The following is a 21963-nucleotide window of genomic DNA, read 5'->3' as shown; positions in this document are numbered from 1 at the left end:
AACACCATTCCATTTGGCAAGTCTGTTGGAGTTGCTCAAAAGTTGCTTCATCGAAGTAATCCAATGGCAAGGTTAAAATACTGACGCATATGTTGATTAGACCAGTTGAGTATGACAACATACTAGTAGGCCTGATAATTTCTGACACGACCCGATAACCCGACACGACACAATACGAAATTAATAGGTCTTCGGGTCGACACGATAACAAAACGGGTCGTTATCGGGTAACCCGATAAGCACCTGTTAAGATAACGGGTTGGTTAGGGTATACACGTGGGTAACACGATATACGATAAGCAGAATATTAATTTAATAATTTTATAACCCTAAAAAAATACTATAATAATTATATATATTAATTTAACAATTTTATATCCCTAAAAACTATAATAATTATATATATATATATATATATTAAATTAACTATAATAATTATAATAATTATACCCCCAAAATATTAACTATAATAGTTATATATATATATATATATATTAAATTTTAAATTAAATTTTATACCCCTAAAAACTATAATAATTATACATACAAAATAAATAGATTTAAATCTACTTAATAAATATATATATACACACACACACCATTGAACTTCATGGGATTCGAATTATACGAAACTAATTTCAACAATCCAACCGTCAAACTTGTTTGTATATGCTTCGAGATCGCATCAACAAAAAATTAAAAAAAACAAACATTCACAGATCAAGCAATGAGACAAAACTTTTCGACGGTTATAAACGAAAAATCACGATTTAACGGTTATTTTAACTCCGATTTTGATGATTTTTTACAGCTATACTCCTTGACCCTATATGAATACAATGAATGAATTCGATCTTCAATTTAAAATATTTACACTAGGGGATACCACAAAATCTTATATTATACTTAATGAAAGTATGAATAAACTCTTAAGTGTTAGTGAATCTATTGTTTTGATGGGATACACATTCTAAGAAACTAGTTTCAACGATCGAACCGTCAAACATGTTTGTATATACTTCGAGATCGCATACGCCAAAAATTGAAAAAAACAAACATTCAGAGATCAAGTAACGAGACAAAACTTTTCAACGGTTATAAACGAAAAATCACAATTTAACGGTTATTTTAACTCCAATTGTGATAATTTTTTACAACTACACTCCTTGGCCCTATATGAATACAATGAATGATTTCGATCTTCAATTTAAAATATTTACACTAGTGGATACCACAAAATCTTATGTTATACTTAATGAAAATATAAATAAACTCTTTAAGTATTAGTGAATCTATTATTTTGATGAGATACACATTTTGCGAAACTAGTTTCAACGATCTAACCGTCAAACTTGTTTGTATATGCTTTGAGATCGCATATGCCAAAAATTGCAAAAAATAAACATTCAGAGATCAAGTATAAACGAAAAATCATGATTTAACGGTTATTTTAACTTCGATTTTGATGATTTTTTACATCTACACTCCTTGACCCTATATGAATACAATGAATGAATTCGATCTTCAATTTAAAATATTTACACTAGTGGATACCACAAAATCTTATGTTATACTTGATGAAAGTATGAATAAACTTTTAAGTGTTAGTGAATCTATTGTTTTGATGGGATACGCATTCTACGAAACTAGTTTCAACGATCCAACCGTCAAACATGTTTGTATATACTTCGAGATCGCATACGCCAAAAATTGCAAAAAACAAACATTCAGAGATCAAGTAACAGGACAAAACTTTTCGACGGTTATAAACGAAAAATCACGATTTAACAGTTATTTTAACTTCGATTTTGATAATTTTGTACAGCTACACTCCTTGACCCTATATGAATACAATGAATGAATTCGATCTTCAATTTAAAATATTTACACTAGTGGATACCACAAAATCTTATGTTATACTTAATGAAAGTATGAATAAACTCTTTAAGTGTTAGTGAATCTATTGTTTTGATGGGATACGCATTCTACGAAACTAGTTTCAATGATCCAACCATCAAACATGTTTGTATATACTTCGAGATTGCATATGCCAAAAATTGCGAAAAACAAACATTCAAAGATCAAGTAACGAGACAAAACTTTTTGACGGTTATAAACGAAAAATCACGATTTAACGGTTATTTTAACTCCGATTTTGATGATTTTTTACAGCTACACTCATTGACCCTATATGAATACAATGAATGAATTCGATCTTCAATTTAAAATATTTACATTAGTGGATACCACAAAATCTTATGTTATACTTAATGAAAGTAAGAATAAACTCTTAAGTGTTAGTGAATCTATTGTTTTGATGGGATACGCATTCTACGAAACTAGTTTCAATGATCCAACCATCAAACATGTTTGTATATACTTCGAGATTGCATATGCCAAAAATTGCGAAAAACAAACATTCAAAGATCAAGTAACGAGACAAAACTTTTCGACGGTTATAAACGAAAAATCACGATTTAACGGTTATTTTAACTCCGATTTTGATGAGTTTTTACAGCTACACTCATTGACCCTATATGAATACAATGAATGAATTCGATCTTCAATTTAAAATATTTACATTAGTGGATATCACAAAATCTTATGTTATACTTAATGAAAGTAAAAATAAACTCTTAAGTGTTAGTTAATCTATTGTTTTGATGGGATACGCATTCTACGAAACTAGTTTCAATGATCTAACCATCATACTTGTTTGTATATGCTTCGAGATCGCATACGCAAAAAATTGCAAAAAACAAACATTTTAAGATTAAGTAATGGGATAAAATTTTTCGACGGTTATAAACGAAAAATCACAATTTAACGGTTATTTTAACTCCGATTTTGATGATTTTTTACAACTACACTCCTTGATCCTATATGAATACAATGAATGAATTCGATCTTCAATTTAAAATATTTACACTAGTGGATACCACAAAATCTTATGTTATACTTAATGAAAGTACGAATAAACACACTAGTGGGTCACTTTCATTAAGCTTTGAGTTCCATTGGTAATGTTTAAACTTTTGAGAAAGGCTTCACAACCTTGAAAACAAAAACGCTTTCATTTTGCATATCATTGCACATTTAATATTTGTAATAGATTAGTAGTGTATGAATATATTTTTTATGAGGCTCTTATTTTTAAGTGTAGATGTAGTACTTAAACGACAAATGTGTTTTAATGTTTTGAAGTAATATTTATGTGACAATGTGTGGTATGTGCAAATTTAAGAAAAAAAAATATTTTTCTTAACGGGTTATAACGGGTCGGGTCACTTTACCCGTTGGGTAAAGTGACCCGACCTGTTAAGGACCCGTTAAGGTAACGGATGTGACACGACACGACCCGTTAAGATAACAGGTGTTACACGAAAACAACACGAACACAACTGACACGATCCGTTTGCTAGGCCTACATGCTAGGCTCTCCAGACTCAAGATTGCATCCGGCTTTCCGTTAATTAAAGTAGTTTAAAATAGAATACGGCATTTTAAAAAGAAGAAGAAACTGGCACATCAGTACACCAGCTAACTAGTATAATAGATTGCGTGATCAGTTAACAAGGAAGCAGAAGAAAAAAGAGAACAAGTACCACAAATCCAGGAAGCTTCCTCTATATACTTTTCTGCAAACCAGATTCCATTTTTAGAACCATACCTCACTTGGTATTAACAAGAAAGCCAAAAGCAAAGGAAAAATGCATCGCATTTCTTCCTTTTCAATCTCTTTGTGCGGCTTCTTGTTTTTCCTGATGATTCCTCACGAAAAACTCTCCGCCGTTGCAATATCCGTTGACATAATCACCCAAACCTGCGAAAAATGCGCAGCTGAATCCGACGTGCTTAGCTACAACGTTTGTGCAGCTTCTCTTCAAGCAGTGCCTGTCAGCCATGTGACTAATCTTCAAGGACTGGCAGTGATAGCAATGGAGCTGGCACTGCACAATGCAACCAACACGCTTTCGACCATAAAGGAGTTGTCGAATAACAAAAGTTTGGATCCTTTTGCTCTGGTTTGCTTGAAGGATTGCTTGCAGCTATACTCGGACGCGATCACAACGTTGGCGGATGCGATCGGAGCATTTCTGAGTGAGGATTACGGCACGGCGAATACCTGGGTGAGTACAGTCATGGAAGCAACAACTACATGTGAGGGAGGGTTTAAGGAGAAGGAAGGTGAAGTGTCTCCATTGACAAATGAGAATTACAATCTTTTTCAGTTATGTGATATTGTACTCTGCATAAGTAACTTGCTTAATTACTCAAAGTCTACAGCAACTTGATTATTTCTCAGGTGGAATAAGAGCTCTGCAATTATCTGGATTTTTAATTCTTCAGTACATGATTTTTTATTTATTGCACAAGCGATATTGATGGAAAGGAAAATTGAGCTCGGAATTCGGGTGCAAGGGGTAAATGTCTTAGCCATCTGAGTTACATTTCTTTTCCTTTGCATGTACCCGTTATATGCAGCTAAAGAAACATACTTTGTGTTGTACTATGATCCTAATAATCAAATTAACTGTAACATTTTCTCTGTATAATCGTATGTAAAACTAAGTTTTTGGACATTAAATTAAAGGTGGTGCCATCCACACTCTCGTTTTTACTTCTCACACATCCCTTCGAATTTTCGGCCGTTGGATTTGATGAATTGAAGAAGATTAATGACAAAAAAAATTTAACAAATGTGTGTGAGAAGTAAAAACTTAGACGTGTAGATGGTGAGATAATAAAACGAATGTAGCATCATTGTCTTGATTGCTATTTGCTAATTGGTTTTGGAGTGGAAGGTTTGCCCACATATTAAACCATCACTCAATTAAAATTGGCCGCATGTTGGCCTAAAAAATTCGTCACATGTGAGAGGGCGTATGAGATTGTACGTTGAAGGAAAAATTTGGCTAAACTAAGATCATTTGAGCAACATACATAGAGCTAATTAACAATTGAAAGGCGGAAGCATGTTCATATGCACTTCAAACAAATCTTACGCATGATATTCAAAGGCTACTTGTGTGGTGAACCAAGACTCAATTTAGATCTACATAGACCTGTAAACGGGTCGGGTTTATTAGGTTTGGGTCGGGTTCAACCCGACCCGTTAAGCTAACGGGTCATCCGAACCCAACCCGTTAAGCTTAACGGGTCACCCGAACCCAACCCGTTAAGCTAACGGGTCACCCGTTTCAACCCGTTTCACCCGTTAACCTTTTTTTTTTTTTTTTTTTTTTTCCCACGAATAAGCTGCTTTGACAGCATAAATGTAAGCCAATCCACAACTTCCCTTCTTGACCTCCATTTAAAGTTGGCACTATTGAAGCTCTCGATTCCGTGCACTTGCAAAAACTCCTCAGAAACAACATAGAACATGTGCCTAACACTCCTCTTAGTACCCACAACTGCAAGAATGGATTCTCCAGAAGAATCCTTCAAGAAATAGTGAACCACACGGTTGCCCATCTCTTGCGAAACAAAGTGCTCTTTCCACTCCACGAAAAAGTGACAATTTCCAGGCATTTTGACCTAGCGCACAAAGAGGGCTTGACGAAACACCAGAAACCTACTTCAAGTTCTATTAAGACTGTTGAAATTACACAAAAGTCCTTACTAACGGGTCTTAACGGGTGGTAAACTGGTTTCGCGGGTTCACCCAAACCGACCCGTTAACCACCCACCCGAATACTAATTTTAACGGGTCGGGTCGGGTCGGGCCGGGTTAACGGGTCGGGTGAAAAATGCCAGGTCTAGATCTATAAGAAATAGTTGAGAATTCATGATAGTAGATTTCTATTTGCATGGGCAAATGCTAATCGCCCAAGAGAGGCCCTTCATTCTTTTGCTTCTTTCTCCATGGATTCATGATGAATAAAATCTCCAAAGTTTCCAAGGGAGGAAACCTCTAATTTCTCCATAACAAGGCGAGAGATGTGAAGAGGAGATGAGTAACCTAGGAGGAAGATTCATGCTAGTGAACTTCCTCCTTGGGGCCGGCTATGGTGAAAGGAGATGAGAGTTTTTGGTTTCTCTTCATTAGCAAACCTTGGGGTTATGACGCATCATTAAATCACCAAAGACGTACCCACAAGATAATTGTGGTGACTCGGGTCACATGACTACTTTTTATTATTTCAACTAGTGAGTTCTCATATAACATGAGTACAAGAACTCCTCTTTCATGGGCGGAGCAACCCACAAGGCTAAGGTGGGCTATAGCCTAGGGAGGTTTTTTGTAAGTGTAATGTTATCCACAGACCCATTTTTATTTCTCACACATTTCTCTTCATTTTTGACCTTTGGATCGAATGAATTGAAGAAGATGAATGACAAAAATTAATAAGGGCGTGTAGGAGGTAAATATGGGTAAGAATAGGCTATTTAGAATAGCGCTATCCTTTTTTAAACTTATACCTTAATGGCTTATGTTAATGCATGTAGCATATTAGCATACTCAATTTCAATATAGGTTATTATTTCATATATATTTAGTTGAGGATACGTAATAAATAATACTTTTTAATAATAAATTAGTTCTATCTCTCCTCCCCCATTTTATCCTAGTTGTTAAAGAAAAAGACCATTTACTCTATGCGATTTAGGCTATTTGCTTCTTACCCAAGAAAGAAAAAGAATTTTTTTAGTCCACAATTAAATCCCTATCTCTGCAATTCCTTACTTTCCATTGCGATTTTTCAATGAATGTAACCTTTGGTACATTCTTAATCTCTTTATTTACTTATTTATTTATTTAGCAGGTAATATTATTTATACGGTCCTTGAATTTGGCGGTTAGGGTTATGATTTTGAGAATAGTTTATATTCTATTATTATTCTTTTATATTGATTATTATATAGTTTTTATAAGCAAAAGAAAAAAATAAACATATGATTTTATGGTATTAATTTCAGCTAGCCCACCCAAGAAAAAATTCGTGGCTCCGCTCTTGTCCTCTTTGATGATGTTCGTTGAACTCATTCTCTATTGAGGACCTACATATTTGCCTTGGTGTCTTTTAGACCAATGATTTGTGACCAGTCACTCTCTGAAGAGAAAAGACATAGTATGATGTTATCGTACTTGATTGTTAGTCCCAAATTAGCGATCATATGATCATGAATGTTTAGAATATGTGTTTGAGAAAGAAAGGTCTCATGAATCTAACTTTGTTACATTACATTCTCTCTATCACACATTCTTAAGTCTTATTGTTTAGGTGTATAACATTTAATGAGACAACTTTAAACAATAATATTTGCCCTTAGATTAAACTAAATTAGTTTAATATGTAAAATGTTCTTAATGTATCATCTCGATTGGCTTTTATAGCACCTTTCTAACGTAATGTGAATCCGACTCATGATTGAATCCGACTTTCCGTTAATTAAGGCAGTCTAAAATAGAATACGGCATTGTTAAAAAAGAAGAAACTGACAAATCAGTAAACCAGTTAACTAGTATAATAGATTGCGTGATCAGTTAACAAGGAAGCAGAAGACAAAAGAGAACAAGTACCACAAATCCAGGAAGCTTCCTCTATATACTTTTCTGCAAACCGGATTCCATTTTTAGAACCATACACACCTCACTTGGTATTAGCAAGAAAGCCAAAAGCAAAGGAAAAATGCATCGCATTTCTTCCTTTTCAATCTCTTTGTGCTGCTTCTTGTTTTTCCTGATGATTCCTCACGAAAAACTCTCCGCCGTTGCAATATCCGTTGACATAATCACCCAAACCTGCGAAAAATGCGCAGTTGAATCCGACGTGCTTAGCTACAACGTTTGTGCAGCTTCTCTCCAAGCAGTGCCTGTCAGCCATGTGACTAATCTTCAAGGACTGGCAGTGATAGCAATGGAGCTGGCACTGCACAATGCAACCAACACGCTTTCTACCATAAAGGAGTTGTCGAATAACAAAAGTTTGGATCCTTTTGCTCTGGTTTGCTTGAAGGATTGCTTGCAGCTATACTCGGACGCGATCACAACGTTGGCGGATGCGATCGGAGCATTTCTGAGTGAGGATTACGGCACGGCGAATACCTGGGTGAGTACAGTCATGGAAGCAACAACTACATGTGAGGGAGGGTTTAAGGAGAAGGAAGGTGAAGTGTCTCCACTGACAAATGAGAATTACAATCTTTTTCAGTTATGTGATATTGTACTCTGCATAAGTCACTTGCTTAATTACTCAAAGTCTACAGCAACCTAATTATTTCTCAGGTGGAATAAGAGCTCTGGAATTATCTGGATTTTTAATTCTTCAGTACATGATTTTTTATTTATTGCACAAGCGATATTGATGGAAAGGAAAATTGAGCTTGGAATTCGGGTGCAAGGGGTAAATGTCTTAGCCAACTGAGTTACGTGTCTCTTCCTTTGCATGTACCCGTTATATGCAGCTAGAGAAACATACTTTGTGCTGTAATATGATCCTAATAATCAAATTAACTGTTAACATTTTCTCTGTATAATCGAATGTAAAACTAAGTTTTTGGACATTAAATTAAAGGTAGTGTTATCCACACCCTCAGTTTTTACTTCTCACACATTCCTTTCAATTTTCGGCCGTTGGATCAAATGAATTGAAGAAGATTAATGACAAAAAAACTAACAAATGTGTATGAGAAGTAAAAATAAGTGTGTGGATATCATTTTTCTAATTTAATAAGCACCCCCACATATTATTGGCTTGGCCTGCCATATGACAAATTTTATGACAAGAAAAAGGCTCGTCAAAAAGTTGATCATGCGTAGGGCTGAATCTGCGAAGCTTCAAGGCACTTTACTTCGTATGTCAAATCTCCCGCTCTACTAGTAGACTGCTTGATCACACGAGGCCCTTCTCAAAGGGATCCCGCTTCACTGTTTATGGAGCGTGATACTCGACAACATATCAAGATATATTGACACTAATTTCGACATCTATATAAACAACATGTTGAGAGAACGTATAAATATTCATAATCGACACCAAATTGACATCCCATATCAATACAGTACCATATCAAATTGAGTATCCCACTTTATGAACAATTGACCGTGATTGCCCTTCTCAACGGGATGGTCGATATGTCGTCAATATGGACTCGTTCTAACAAGTTGAAGAGACAAACAACTAAATCAACTAGCTAGTTGATAGTTCAGCTGGGCAGGACTAAACTCAACTTGGATATTGGCTAGAAACTTGGAAATCAAAACAAGGTAAAATCCAATCTGTTTCAGTAGAGTAAGAATACAAGGGAGGACTGCTAACAACATATGCAGCACCTGTAAGTTTAATCTAAACAGGCCGATAACATATCGAAGAGGATCATTAACGGCTTTATGAGCCTGATTAAAAGGTCGTACCCAGTGCACAAGGCTCCCGCTTTACGCAGGGTCTGGGAGAGGTGAATGTCGGCTAGCCTTACCCCCATTTATGGAGAGGTTGCTCCCAAGTCTCGAACCCAAGACCTACCGCTCATGGGCGAAGACACTTGCCATCGCACCAAGTGCGACCTCTCAAAATTAAACGGTTTAAGCACTCGTATAAAAGTCATATACCTATCATTCAGTGACCACACTTGTTCAACAGAGTAGAATTAACAAGAGACCCCTTTAACAATCTCTCCCGCAATCTGCATAATTGCTACCTTTACCAAAAGATTGCTGAAAGTACAAACCTCCAACATGACAAATGTTCTATATTCACGTCACCTAACAAAGCAGAAATTAAAAAAGAAAAAACTCAGACAGAAAAACATCAAAATATGAGTTTAAAACCTTTTATCTATTCTTCCAAATTTTCTTCAACAGTACATAGCACTAAGTGGTATGAAAAGTGAATGGCTGAGATTGAAAACAGAGGATCTAATAGTTATGGAATTCAAATCTAATGGCTAAAATCCCTAAAATCCATGGTGGATCAGGATGAGAATGAATCCGGCAACCCAGGGCATCCTCTTATTGAAACCCTACCCTCTTCCAAACAATAGATGAACCCCAAAGAAAACATTCCTCCTTTTCTGTGGGCACCAGCCAGAATAGATCTCTTTAGAACGTTTGAAACTCCTAATTTATACAAATATAAACAAGTCACTGCAACGTTGAATGAAATCAAAAGGTAATCTAGAAGGATATCACACAACGTACGGACAAATAACATGATTTTCCAGATTTTGGAACTTACACAACTAGTTTACTCCTTAAGAATGTTAGATATGTCAGGCCTATTTGTACAGATATGGTAGAGGGGCGCATTCAATCCTTGTTTGTCCATTAATTCTCAGTTCTTCTATGCATCTCGGGGTAGTACAACAATTAAAAAAATTGCAAAGTTTATTGCAGGAAATACAGCTTTAAAGATAGTTGCATTTGATCTCAAAAGAACAACACTAATACAGAAAACATGTGCTATAAATGAACAGACTAACAAAACAAAAGGAAATCTACATTTTTATTAATGGTTGTTTGTAAGTTAATTCACGCTGGGTACTTACAGTTTCATAAAGTGTTTGTAACTTTGTAACTGAACTCATCTCTTTCGTTTCTTGACCACAAGATGAGAATTCCTAGATCAACTTTGTAAATGACTACAACTCCAGCATTGGCAATAAAGTAAAATATCAAGCATGTTATTCTACATCCCAAAAAGTGAAAAAAGGAAACAGAAGAAATTATGGAATTGAAAACTCAACAGATTACTGAAAGTTGTAAAAAGACAATTGAACAAATGATGAACAAGAAATTTCTGCGCTCAAAACGAAAATATGTGCAAGTTGTAGAAAGTGTAAACTTGATAAGAAAGAATAGCTAACCATATACCATTCCCCTAATAACGATACAGCTAACATTTCTATAACTTGCCAGCAAGCGTACCAGTAAAAGCCAACATAATGACATGCCACATGAATAACTTCACCTTATTACTGTGGTAGTAAAAATTTTACATCTGTGATACACAAAACTGTTTATCATTTTCCTCCTCTTCTTTAGTCCTATGCTCAAGTTTATCCTCGTTCGATCCCAGCAGCAATAGTTTATCTCTTTCAATGTTAGTGCTACCACTATTGACCAAGGAAAGTTGATCCAACGTGCCAGCATTCCTTTTGTAGTTCCAAACAAGCATTGAAACGTAATCCTGAGGTGAAACAAGACCTTGGTCCATGATGCACCTACGCTGCTCCTCAATAGTTTTTGGATCATCAAGCCTTATATATTCAAGTAATGCCTTCTCATGATCGGGCCTCCAGTTACTTGGGAAAGGGCTGTAATCTGTCTCAGGAACAAGAGACATCCTGGTATACTGAAGCCCATCAATTGACTCGGCAAGACCCATCCTCAACAAATTATGGTACTCAGGTGACTGCCCCTTCTTCTCCTTCAAAGGACGACTCAGATTCCTTGAACCAATCTTGTACACCTTTGCACGTGAACGGAGCTTGTACTTTGCTGCATAGAGCTTCGCAAGTGAACCCCTTAAAATGTAAGAGCAAAAGTTCACAATTTTTTTTCGGTTATCTGCAAATCTATACCACTCAACCATTGTGGACAGAAACTTGTTCATTTGTGCATTTGTATGAGCTTGGGTGGCATGAAACATTCTGAAACAAGGTTGTGGGTCTGGATCCCTGTCTCCCTTTAGAAAGCTCAACTTCCTAAATTGCTTGATGCACTGTTTCAAGCTTGCTGTAACTGACAAAAGAGTGCCTACACCCTTCTCACTAATGATTTTCCCACCAGTAGCAGTGTAACGAAGCGTTGGGTACACAACTCTGCGACACAACACATGATCTAGAAACATTATGCCCTTTGTTATGTGTTCTATAGGGAGGCTCTCATTGTCAAGCTTGAGCATATACTTCTGATCAACAAACTCAATCAACTGTTTTCTCAATGTGGCAGCATCTGATCGAGGACCTCGAACACCAATTAAAATATGACCACCATATCGAATGTAATCCATCTTTCTGGTCTTATCTGGGCCACTTGTTGGCACAAATTCAGGCCAAGATGTATTTCCATGTTCTGCTTCACCTTCCGGGCTATTCCATATGACATCACTCTTTGACGGATGATAAAAGTCCTTAATCTTCCCCTCCATCCAGCGGTCCAGTTCATCCAAACAAACATTAGCCAAAAGGGGGCTAAGTATCCCACAATGGCCCCAAGAAGGAAGCTTCTCTGCCTCCTCAGGTGCAAACCCAAAAAAAGTCTCCAGCCAATATGGGTCTGGTTTCGGCTCATCCTCCGCCAACACCCTCTTCTTCTGATATTTTCTCTTCTTTTTCTTCTTCTCCACTCCATCATCCTTACTCGTAACCACTGGTGTAACCAACGCTGCCTTCACCAAATCAATGATCTTCTTATCCCTCACATCCCTGATCAAAGCATTTATCACCAAACCCACCTTCATCCCATCCAAGATAGTACTCAAATCGCCCTTTATATACCACAAGTACCCTGCAAAACTCCTCCTAATCACCCTCAACACTGTATGTGCATTCCTCCCTGGCCTAAACGCAAATGACTTTTGAGAGAACCGACCCTCATATATTGGCTCCAAAATCATTAACAGAACTTCCTGCACTAACTTATCTTGAAATGGGGCCGGTTGTGTAGTTGTCAGAATGGCCTTAATTTTCCTCTTAGACAAAGACTCGTATTCAGTCTTATCCTTGGGTGATTTAATAAAGAACTCTAGTCTAGCACCCCACCTAAACCTACTGTCAAGAACAGCATTACGAAGAGCTAACAAGTCCTCAAGCGCTGACCTCTGTATTTCACTGCGGGGCATATACGCACCCATCTCATCGGCGCAAACCTTCTGGTACGCCAATACCCACAACTCGAATCGGCGAAGGTAAGAGGACAAATTAGTCACAATCCTATCAGGTTCACGAAAATTCTCAATCCACATTTGGGATAAAACAGAAACGCCATCTTCTTTTATCAAATTGGAGGGGTCTTCGGGATCAGGTACGCGGCGGTTCACAGGAGAGTACGAAAGTAAGCGAATTGAGGCGAACCCATTGCCCCTGTGACATGAGGGGTTGAAATGGGAGCAGAGGAAGAAGGTGCTGTTGTGCTTGGTGGTGGTGGGGAGGATAGAATTGGAATTTGTAAGAACTTGGTGGGTAAAAATGGCAAGGCGGCGATGCATTTTGGAATTGGGAGTAGAAGAGTTTAGGTCATTTTCTGGGTTTGATTGTTCATCAACTAACGACAGAAGAGCATTAACAGTGATTGAATAAACCCTAGTAATAGAGAGAAAGAGGAATTTAAAAGCTTACTTGAATGGTTGCCATGGCAGTTCAACAGCCAAACGCTGTCGTTTTCGGAGCAAGGTGCGACTGCAACAGAGGTTGAAGACGACAGGAGCAAAAACCTTGGCTTAAACCCTAGGGCCTCTGTCTTTGCGGAAACCAAACCTGCAATTTTCTTCTTGACTGTAGTTGTGACCCGCTAACTTCTGGTATTTCTACTTTGCTCCTACAAACTTATCGGATTTATTTAGTGCGCCCTGGCACAGTGGCACTGGTCGTTGATCGATGAATTCTTGGCTGCACATCTAACTTTTTTTTATTTCATTTAGTGCATGTCATAAACAAAAGCATAGTAATTTTTCGCAAACGTAGTTCGTTATCCAACATGTTGGAGACTAAATAAATCAAACGAAATTAAGGATTAGTAGTAAACATAAGTGTGTAAGAGGCAGAAAATTGTGTGTCAAAGTCATTTCTCTTATTATATTGCAGCTGAAAAGTTTTTGGATAAATTACACAAAACTATCTCAATTATAGGTCAAACAACAATCACATACCTTATATTTTAAAAATTACAATGTCATAGGTCATCTTATAAATTTGTTGCAATATCAGATTTTCGTCAATTTTTTTGTTAATTTCTCTAGTAAATGCTTTTGTGGATTGAGCGCGGCCACTCCTGACCCAATTGAATTAAAAAATTAATTAAATATTAAAAACTTAAAATAAAATCATTTAAATATTTGTATAAAAAAATGTGGGACGCACCAAAATATTTAAATGATTTTATTTTAAATTTTTAATATTGAATGAAGTTTTTAATCTAGTTGGGTTATGGGTAGGTTTTGTCTCAAGCCACATCAACATTTAACAGAGAAATTGACATAAAAATTGAAGGAGGTCTGACACTGTGACAAATTCGTAAGATGAGGTATGACATTATAATTTTTTAAATATAAGGTATGAGATTGTGCTTCGACCTATAATTGAGGTAATTTGGTGTAATTTACCCAAAATTTTATCAAAACATGCACTTGAAGTCATAACTAGGTGGAGAGGTGTGTTTCTGCCAACAAAATAAAAAAAACCCAACTAATCAGACCGCCTAATTTCGTTTGGTTTGATTTTACATTCAATTTTTAAATTTTTTTGAATCAAACCGATTCTAAAATACATTCTGATTTGGATGAAGTTTTGTAAAGATGATCTTGATCTACAAAGTGAAAGACTCAATTATGTGAAATTATTGCTGAGTCAACTCAAATGTTGCATTTAACGGACTAAACGAATAATTTATTTAAGATGTTTGAAGAACTAATAACAATTTTCTTCTTAAAAACAGATTTTACAGAATGATCTATTAAATGATCATTTCCAATCATAATCATGAAATTACGTACTGAGAATTTTGAGTGGTAACTTGTCCGCCACAAGTTAGAATATCCTGAGTGCTTATTTTATTTGTAGATTGTGGTTTATAATTTAACCTAAAACTCCCACGAAAGGAAAATGCGGTAACCAAACTCACACCCACAGCTCCACGCCTACCAAGTGCTCGACGGAAAGCCCCAACCGTCGAAATCCCAGGATGGAGTCGAGCATCCTAGAGTCGATCGGCGTCGAGATCATCGGCGTCATGTCCCCAGTCTCGATCTGCATGCTTCTTGTTGTTCTCTTAGTCTACGCTCTCTCTCCCTCCAATCCCTTCTCCGCCTCCGCTCCTCCGATCCGCACCGCCGCCAACCTCGTCTACCTCGAGACCCCCACCGATTCCGCCGCCCAAAAGCTCGAAGGCGCCCTCCTCAACGCCCTGGTCTTCGTCGTCCTCATCGCCGTCGTCACCTTCCTCCTCGTCCTCCTCTACTACTACAACTTCACCAACTTCTTGAAGAACTACATGCGCTTCTCCGCCTTTTTCGTGCTGGGCACCATGGGAGGTTCGATTTTCTTGTCCATTGTCCAGCATTTCTCCATACCCATCGACTCCATTACTTGCTTTTTGCTGCTTTTCAATTTCACTGTTGTGGGCGTCTTGTCCGTCTTCTCCGGCGGTGTTCCCATTTTTCTACGCCAAGCTTATATGGTTTCTTTGGGGATTATTGTGGCGGCTTGGTTTACCAAGTTGCCCGAATGGACGACTTGGGTTTTGCTTGTGGCGCTGGCCGTCTATGATTTGGTGGCCGTGCTGGCACCGGGCGGCCCACTTAAGCTCTTGGTGGAGTTGGCCTCTAGCCGGGATGAAGAGCTCCCAGCTTTGATTTACGAGGCCCGCCCAACTGTGCCAAATTCTGGGCGTCGTGGGACCGGTTTGGAGCTTTTGGTTGCTGGGGTTTCGGATTCTGGGTCTGTGGAGCTTCAGGCAGTCCCCAGGGGCAATGGGAATCAAAATGAGAATGAAAATGGTGGTAATTCTGAGTATACCGCTGTTGATGTTGAGGTCGCGAACGAGGAAGGTGAGGGTAATAGAGATGAAGGGGAGAGATTACTATTGGAGGATAATTCATGGGGTAGGCCGTCGCCAAGTAGTGGTTCTTCAAGATATTCGAGTATGATTGTTCAGTCCGATAGAGCTACACAATATGGCAGTGGGGCTTCTGAAATTATTAGTGAGGAAATGTCTCCTCTTGTTGAAACGACAGTATTGGAGAATGAGAGAGAGCAATCGAGGAGGGAAGGTAGCGAAATGTTCAGTAAAGGTATTAAACTTGGTCTAGGGGATTTCGTTTTCTACAGTGTTCTTGTGGGCAGAGCTGCAATGTATGACCTTATGACTGTGTATGCCTGTTATCTTGCCATTATTTCGGGACTTGGGTGCACTCTTATTTTGTTGTCAGTGTACCATCGAGCTTTGCCGGCTCTGCCCATATCTATCATTTTGGGTGTTGTTTTTTACTTCTTGACTCGGTTATTAATGGAGCCTTTTGTTGTTGGGACAGCTACAAATTTGTTGATGTTTTGATAGTCCATTAGTTTTTGGTAAGAGAAAGATTACATTAAGAGGAAGCTAATGTTTTGTAGCATGAGATCTGTATACAAATTAAAAGGTATTTGTTCCTTTAACTTTCTCTCGTTGTTGCACATGTAATTGCTTGTGATCCATCCAGAATCAATGAATTGGATAATGTAGTCATTTGAGACCAGAAAATAGAAAAAAAAAAATTGTTCTTGTCAGTCCGTTTTATAAGTTATTTTCGTCAGCTTGCTTCCATGTCCATTTGATACATGTTGACACTTTCATTTTGTTTGTGTTTTTGCAATGCTTTGATGAATACGTAAGTAATATAGAGAGAATACTCCATTTATTGTGAATGCAAAGCCGCCAAATATATGCATTCAAAATCTCAAATGGATTTGAAATCACAATGAACTCAGTGCAGTTAGTAGTTATTAGGCAAATGTGATCTTCTTTATTTGTAAGGTTTGAAACATCTTGCAGAATTTTTATAAGTAGGAATTTTGTTTTAAGTACTCTCTTTCGGAGTCTTAATTAAATGTTAGGGTCCCTAAATGTTATAGGGTAGTGCTATTCACACACCCCTTTTTACCTCTCACACACCCTTGTAATTTTCGTCCATTGATCTTCATCAATTCATTCGATCTAACAGCCGGAAATTGAGACGGGCGTGTGAGAGGTAAAAATGGGTGTTTGTATAGCACCACCCATGTTATATCATGCATTTCCTGCTTCCAATCTGACAAGTTTCGAGAGCTGGTGATACTAGTGAAGTCAAGAAAAACAAATTTTCTGGTCAAGTTTGAGCACTGAAGTGGTAATAAAAGCAGATTTTTTCCTCAGCTTATTTTCTAACAAACAGATAAAGATGCGCTGAGATAATCATATTTATAGTAAAAAGGCTGGGATTGTTGCTAGTAATCTATTGTTCCACTTTAATATCCTTCTCTTATCTCCTGTCTCACTAAGAGTTAACACATAAGCAACAAATGTATTGTGTTTTCCGTTAACCCTAGAAGTTGCAGACGAGAACACAGAGAGCAAGTTTAAGAGAGAGTGAGAGAGCAAGAGGTATTGTGACTCTCTCTCTCTTTCCTGTGATTTTTGTACTTCATTTCATTTCATTTCGGTTAGGGATAGCAGAGAAAGGGGAATTGGATTCGTGAACCACGATTTTGATTGTCCTTTGTTCTTCTAAAATTAGCTTCAATTAAACAAGACTTTTGAGAGACTTGCTGGTCACCGTTGAGGCAGGTAAGTGAGTTTCAGTACCCGTTATTTTTTCTGAATTTTCTCAGCAATCATTTCTCTTTATTTGAATGTTCTCTCGCTTGTATGTGTTTTATGGGTATGATAGGGAATAGAAATTCGGGGGTGCATTTGTATATTTCGAGAGGAGGCACACACTTATTTTTCTGCAGTTTCATGCTATAGACCAGAAATTAACTACTATAAGAATGCAATTTCTTGAAGTATGCTACTGTAGGATTACGCATGAAAGACTGCTGCCCCCTGGGGTGGCTGTGGCCTATGCTTTCAGAAGCTGTAATTGTTAATCCTTCAAAACATTAGATTATTTTCAATAACAAAGAATGGATGTGTTGCTTCAAATTGTGCCACAATTCATTAATCACTTTGATCTGTTTAGGATTATGTTACTGTCTTGAAAGTTGAAGAATCTATGGTGTCATATAAATTATTTGAAATTGCGGGTTGAAACTATAAGACAAGTGTTAGCAAGTAGATCCATTTTATGATTGCTATGTATCTTTTCAATAGTAAAGTGTATGACCAGTACGAGCATATTCTCATGTTTAATTATCCATTGAAAGGGTCTGCAGGTTTCAAGTTTCGCTGATAGGGAACAAGTGGAATTTTGATTCGCTACTTATTGGATGCAAGTTAAGTTTTGGAGGAGCTCATTTCTTATAATGATAGAATTATGAATAACTTCGTAATGTTGTAGTTTAAATTCTTGACAATATCTGATCGCATGCGGTACCCTCTCTTTTTGTACATACTACGTATGTTTTCTAGCATGATATGGTGATTTGATGTGTTACTTGTTGCGGTTTTCTAGCATGATAAGTTAAATGTTGTTACCCCTTCTTCAAGGTTTGGTTATTATGCTTCTGTAGTCTCTTCTAAGTAGTATTAATGCCAAACATATTATCTTTCTCGTAAGTGTTTACGATGTCTATAGTCTACTGTCTGAATAAATTTATGTTTGGAGTGGTTTATCTCCGTATCTGGAGCTCTAAGAGTAACAAAACTGATCGGGCGTAGCTGGTGCAATCTGCCATATCGCATACGATATCCCACCGTTGGTCGAAGATATTTGGTTTCACCGTATGCTTCAGCCTTGAATGTGGTGAGTTACGCATGCCTCTGTGCATGTGTTTGTCTGGGCTGTGGGTTCTAAAAAACAGTTCAGGATAAAAGATGCTTCTCTCCACTTCTCATGAGTTTTAACCAAACCCTTGTAAATACTAGACTTTTTAGCCACAATGGTCCATGAGATTTGCATAACGCATCACTTTGGTTCTTGATATTTGAAATCGATTGAATTGGTCACTGTGGTTGTCCACCATCAATCATTATTTCGTAAAAAATCTCTATTAAATAAGAATAAAATGACAAAAATGATAAAAATACCCTTAATTTTTGTCAAATCATTTTGGCCTATTGTTTATTAAATTAAAGGTATTTTTGTCGTTTTAATACTTATTTAACATAATGATTCACAGAAAAATCAAAATGATTGATGATAAACAATCTCAGGGACCAAAGTGATAAGTTATGCAAATCTACTATTTTAGCTAAAAAGTCTAAATATTAAGAAAAACACAGGGCAACTACTTCCAAAATTTGTGGTGCGCCGTTCCTATATGATGCATAATTTTCCTGTCACGATTACAATTTCCTTTCTGACAAAATTTTTCTTGCGGAATGTTTCTTATGGATTAACAATATCACTAAAATAAATAATACATAAATGGTGTGTGAAAATGGGAGGTTGTGATATGGAACTTAGTGTGAATGCCCCAAATGTAAGGTAGCAAACCAAGTTAGATTTTTAGTGGCAACCTTAAACTTTTTGGTAAAAGTCATAAGGCGGTAAGTTTGTGTTTAGTAAAAGTTGTAGCATAGTAAGTTTTTCTCCATGCATGTAAAGAAGTTGTCGGATGAAAATCCCTATAAATAGAGGGATGTTTGTAACCTCATTACAACACACCAAATCAAGAGTGAAATACAATAATACCATTATCCCCCTCCTCTCTTTTACCTACATACTTTGTGTGATACACTGCATCTGTTTCGTTTCTATCTCTAGCAAATCTCTCACTTTTTACCTATTTATAATATGTTATCAATACGACTCTCTAACCCTAATCAGTTTTCATTTCCTTTGCCCAAAATGCTTCTTCCAAGGATCTTATTGTTCCTGTTCTTTCTCTGCCTCACCTGCTTGGTGTTTCCTTGCCAGGAGTTGCTAGCACCATGCCTTCTCCTAGTCCTTAATTTAACAATTATTTAATTTTTGATTTCTTGTTTAGTGTAGCTCCTGATTGCTAACCTAGTGTTTATTTACGTTAATTTCACTGCAATTTTAGATGGTGTGGTACAATCTCCCATCTTGAACTGCATATTTAATTTTACTGCAATTTTAGGTGGTGCGATATAATCGCCCATCCTGCACTGCATATTCATGCTGTTTAAGTGGTGCGGTATAATCGCTTATTAATGTTTAAATTATGTAAATCTCGAGCTTGAAGTTTCCAGTGTGTATAATTTTGGCTTAAAGTTCAAAATGAAAAATTTGTAAGAACTAGAAGTCCTAACACTACATTCCTTTAGAATTCATATTATTGCAAGTTCTTAAACATCTCATTTTTCTTTCAGAAAAATGATGAACTTGATAAAACTTGATTTTGTTGCCCTAGATATCACTGGGAAAAACTACCTTACCTGGGTAGTAGATGCCAAGATCTATTTGGAGGCAGGAAATCTTGGAGAAACCATCAAGGAGGGAAACAATGCATCCTCTCAAGCGGGCGAAAGCCATGCTTTTTATTCGTTGCCACCTTGATGAAGGATTAAAGTGCAAGTATATAACAGTTAAAGATCCAGTAACTCTCTCAGATGCACTGAGAAACATATATAATCACCAGAAAACAGTGATTCTTCCAAAAGGTCATTATAAATGGACATACTTGAGAATCCAGGATTTTAAGACGGTTGCTGAGTATAACTCTACAGTGTCCAGAATTAGCTCTCGAATGAAACTTTGTGGGGAGGCTATCAATGAGGAAGATATGTTGGAAAAGACTTTCAGTACTTTTCATGTCTCTAACGTGCTCCTGCAGCAACAATATAGAGAGCAAGAATTTATTGAGTACAACCAGTTGATATCAGTGCTCCTGGTGACTGAACAAAACAATGAGCTACTGATGAAAAATCATCAGTCCCGACTAATTGGGTCGACTCCATTTTCAGAAGTGAATGCTGCTTCTCTTAAAAAAAACACCACCTTCTCTCATAGCAATAATTACAGACGAAGACATGGCCACAAGTGAGGCCAATGGAATGGGAAGGGCAAAAACCATGGTGTCTAGTTTTACAACTAGGGTCCAAGGCATAATTCAGGCCCGAGCTTAAAAAATGTAAATCGCCACAAGGGTAAAGCTCATATAAATAACACTCCTAGAAATCTTGAAGGAGTTTGCCATAGGTGTGGTGGCAATGGGCATTGGGTGCATACCTGCCGTACCTCAAAACATCTAATAGATATGTATTAAGCTTCCCTCAAGGAAAAGAATGTTGAAACCAATTTCATAGACCATGCTAAACCAATGGATATATCTGATCCAATGTTCGATTTATCAGGCCAATTGAACACAACTCATCTAGATGTTTTAGACTTTGTTGCAGAAAGAGGGAATGAAGTATATCGGTCCGATTAAATTTTATGCTTAATGTACTCTTACTTTATTATCTGAACTTGTCGTTTAAAACTTGTATCTCAATTAAATAAAAAGTGGCATTGTAATTTCTTTTTTATTATGAATAAATTAGCTCTATTCTCTTGCTCAAAAGCATGGATAAAAACTATTGTTGTTCTCAAAGCAAGAGTAATGACATAAATATTTGTCTTGCAAATAGCGCAACCACACATACAATACTTCGAGATTGTAAATATTTCTCAAGCTTGATGCTTACAAAAGTAAAGGTAACAACAATATTAGGAAAATAAGATGTAATGGAAGGCTTAGGAAAAGTCCAGGTCATGTTACCAAATGAAATAATGTTGTCCATACAAATGCATTGTATGTTACTCGATCTACTCGAAATTTGTTGAGTGTTAAAGATATACGTTTGGATGGATACCACATTGAAACGATAAGTGCAGAAAATGTGGAATATCAATGCATTACTTCCAATGATACCTAGAAGCATGCATTGGAGAAGTTGCATGGTTTATCGAGTGAATTGTATTATATATACATAAAGACAATTGACGCACATATTGCCTGAACCAAAAGTTCATTGATAAAAAAATTTACATGCTTTGACATGACCATCTAGGTCATCCAGAATCCATCATGATGCATAGGATCATTACCAACTCTAATGGACATACATTATTGAGCAGACATATTGCTATATCAAATGATAACCCTTGCAAGGCTTGTTTACAAGGGAAGTTAGTAATTATACCATCATAATCAAAGATTAATGCTGAATCCTCATCACTT

General features: G+C 36.9%; 4 protein-coding genes across 4 annotated transcripts; 3 read left to right on the top strand and 1 right to left on the bottom strand.

The window, feature by feature from the left end:
- Positions 1-3710: 3710 nt before the first annotated feature.
- Positions 3711-4445, top strand: LOC103437025 (putative invertase inhibitor). The gene is made up of 2 exons (XM_070823082.1): positions 3711-4257; positions 4351-4445. Exons 1-2 carry the CDS (start codon positions 3711-3713, stop codon positions 4443-4445), a joined length of 642 nt encoding a protein of 213 aa, XP_070679183.1.
- A 3189-nt stretch (positions 4446-7634) lies between these two features.
- LOC103436942 (putative invertase inhibitor) lies at positions 7635-8219 on the top strand. The gene has a single exon (XM_029104494.2). It carries the CDS (start codon positions 7635-7637, stop codon positions 8217-8219), a length of 585 nt encoding a protein of 194 aa, XP_028960327.2.
- Positions 8220-10767: 2548 nt separating this feature from the next.
- On the bottom strand, positions 10768-13501 carry LOC103436941 (nuclear intron maturase 2, mitochondrial). The gene has a single exon (XM_008375397.4). It carries the CDS (start codon positions 13149-13151, stop codon positions 10935-10937), a length of 2217 nt encoding a protein of 738 aa, XP_008373619.3. The 5' UTR covers positions 13152-13501; the 3' UTR covers positions 10768-10934.
- Positions 13502-14364: 863 nt separating this feature from the next.
- Positions 14365-16425, top strand: LOC103436940 (presenilin-like protein At1g08700). The gene has a single exon (XM_008375396.4). It carries the CDS (start codon positions 14843-14845, stop codon positions 16211-16213), a length of 1371 nt encoding a protein of 456 aa, XP_008373618.1. The 5' UTR covers positions 14365-14842; the 3' UTR covers positions 16214-16425.
- The last annotated feature ends 5538 nt before the right edge of the window (positions 16426-21963 follow it).

The sequence above is a fragment of the Malus domestica genome, chromosome 06 (genome assembly GCF_042453785.1).
Source record: "Malus domestica chromosome 06, GDT2T_hap1".
Lineage (NCBI taxonomy): Eukaryota > Viridiplantae > Streptophyta > Magnoliopsida > Rosales > Rosaceae > Malus > Malus domestica.
The sequence above is the reverse complement of the archived record's forward strand: the minus strand, read 5'-3'. Positions and strand labels throughout refer to the sequence as shown.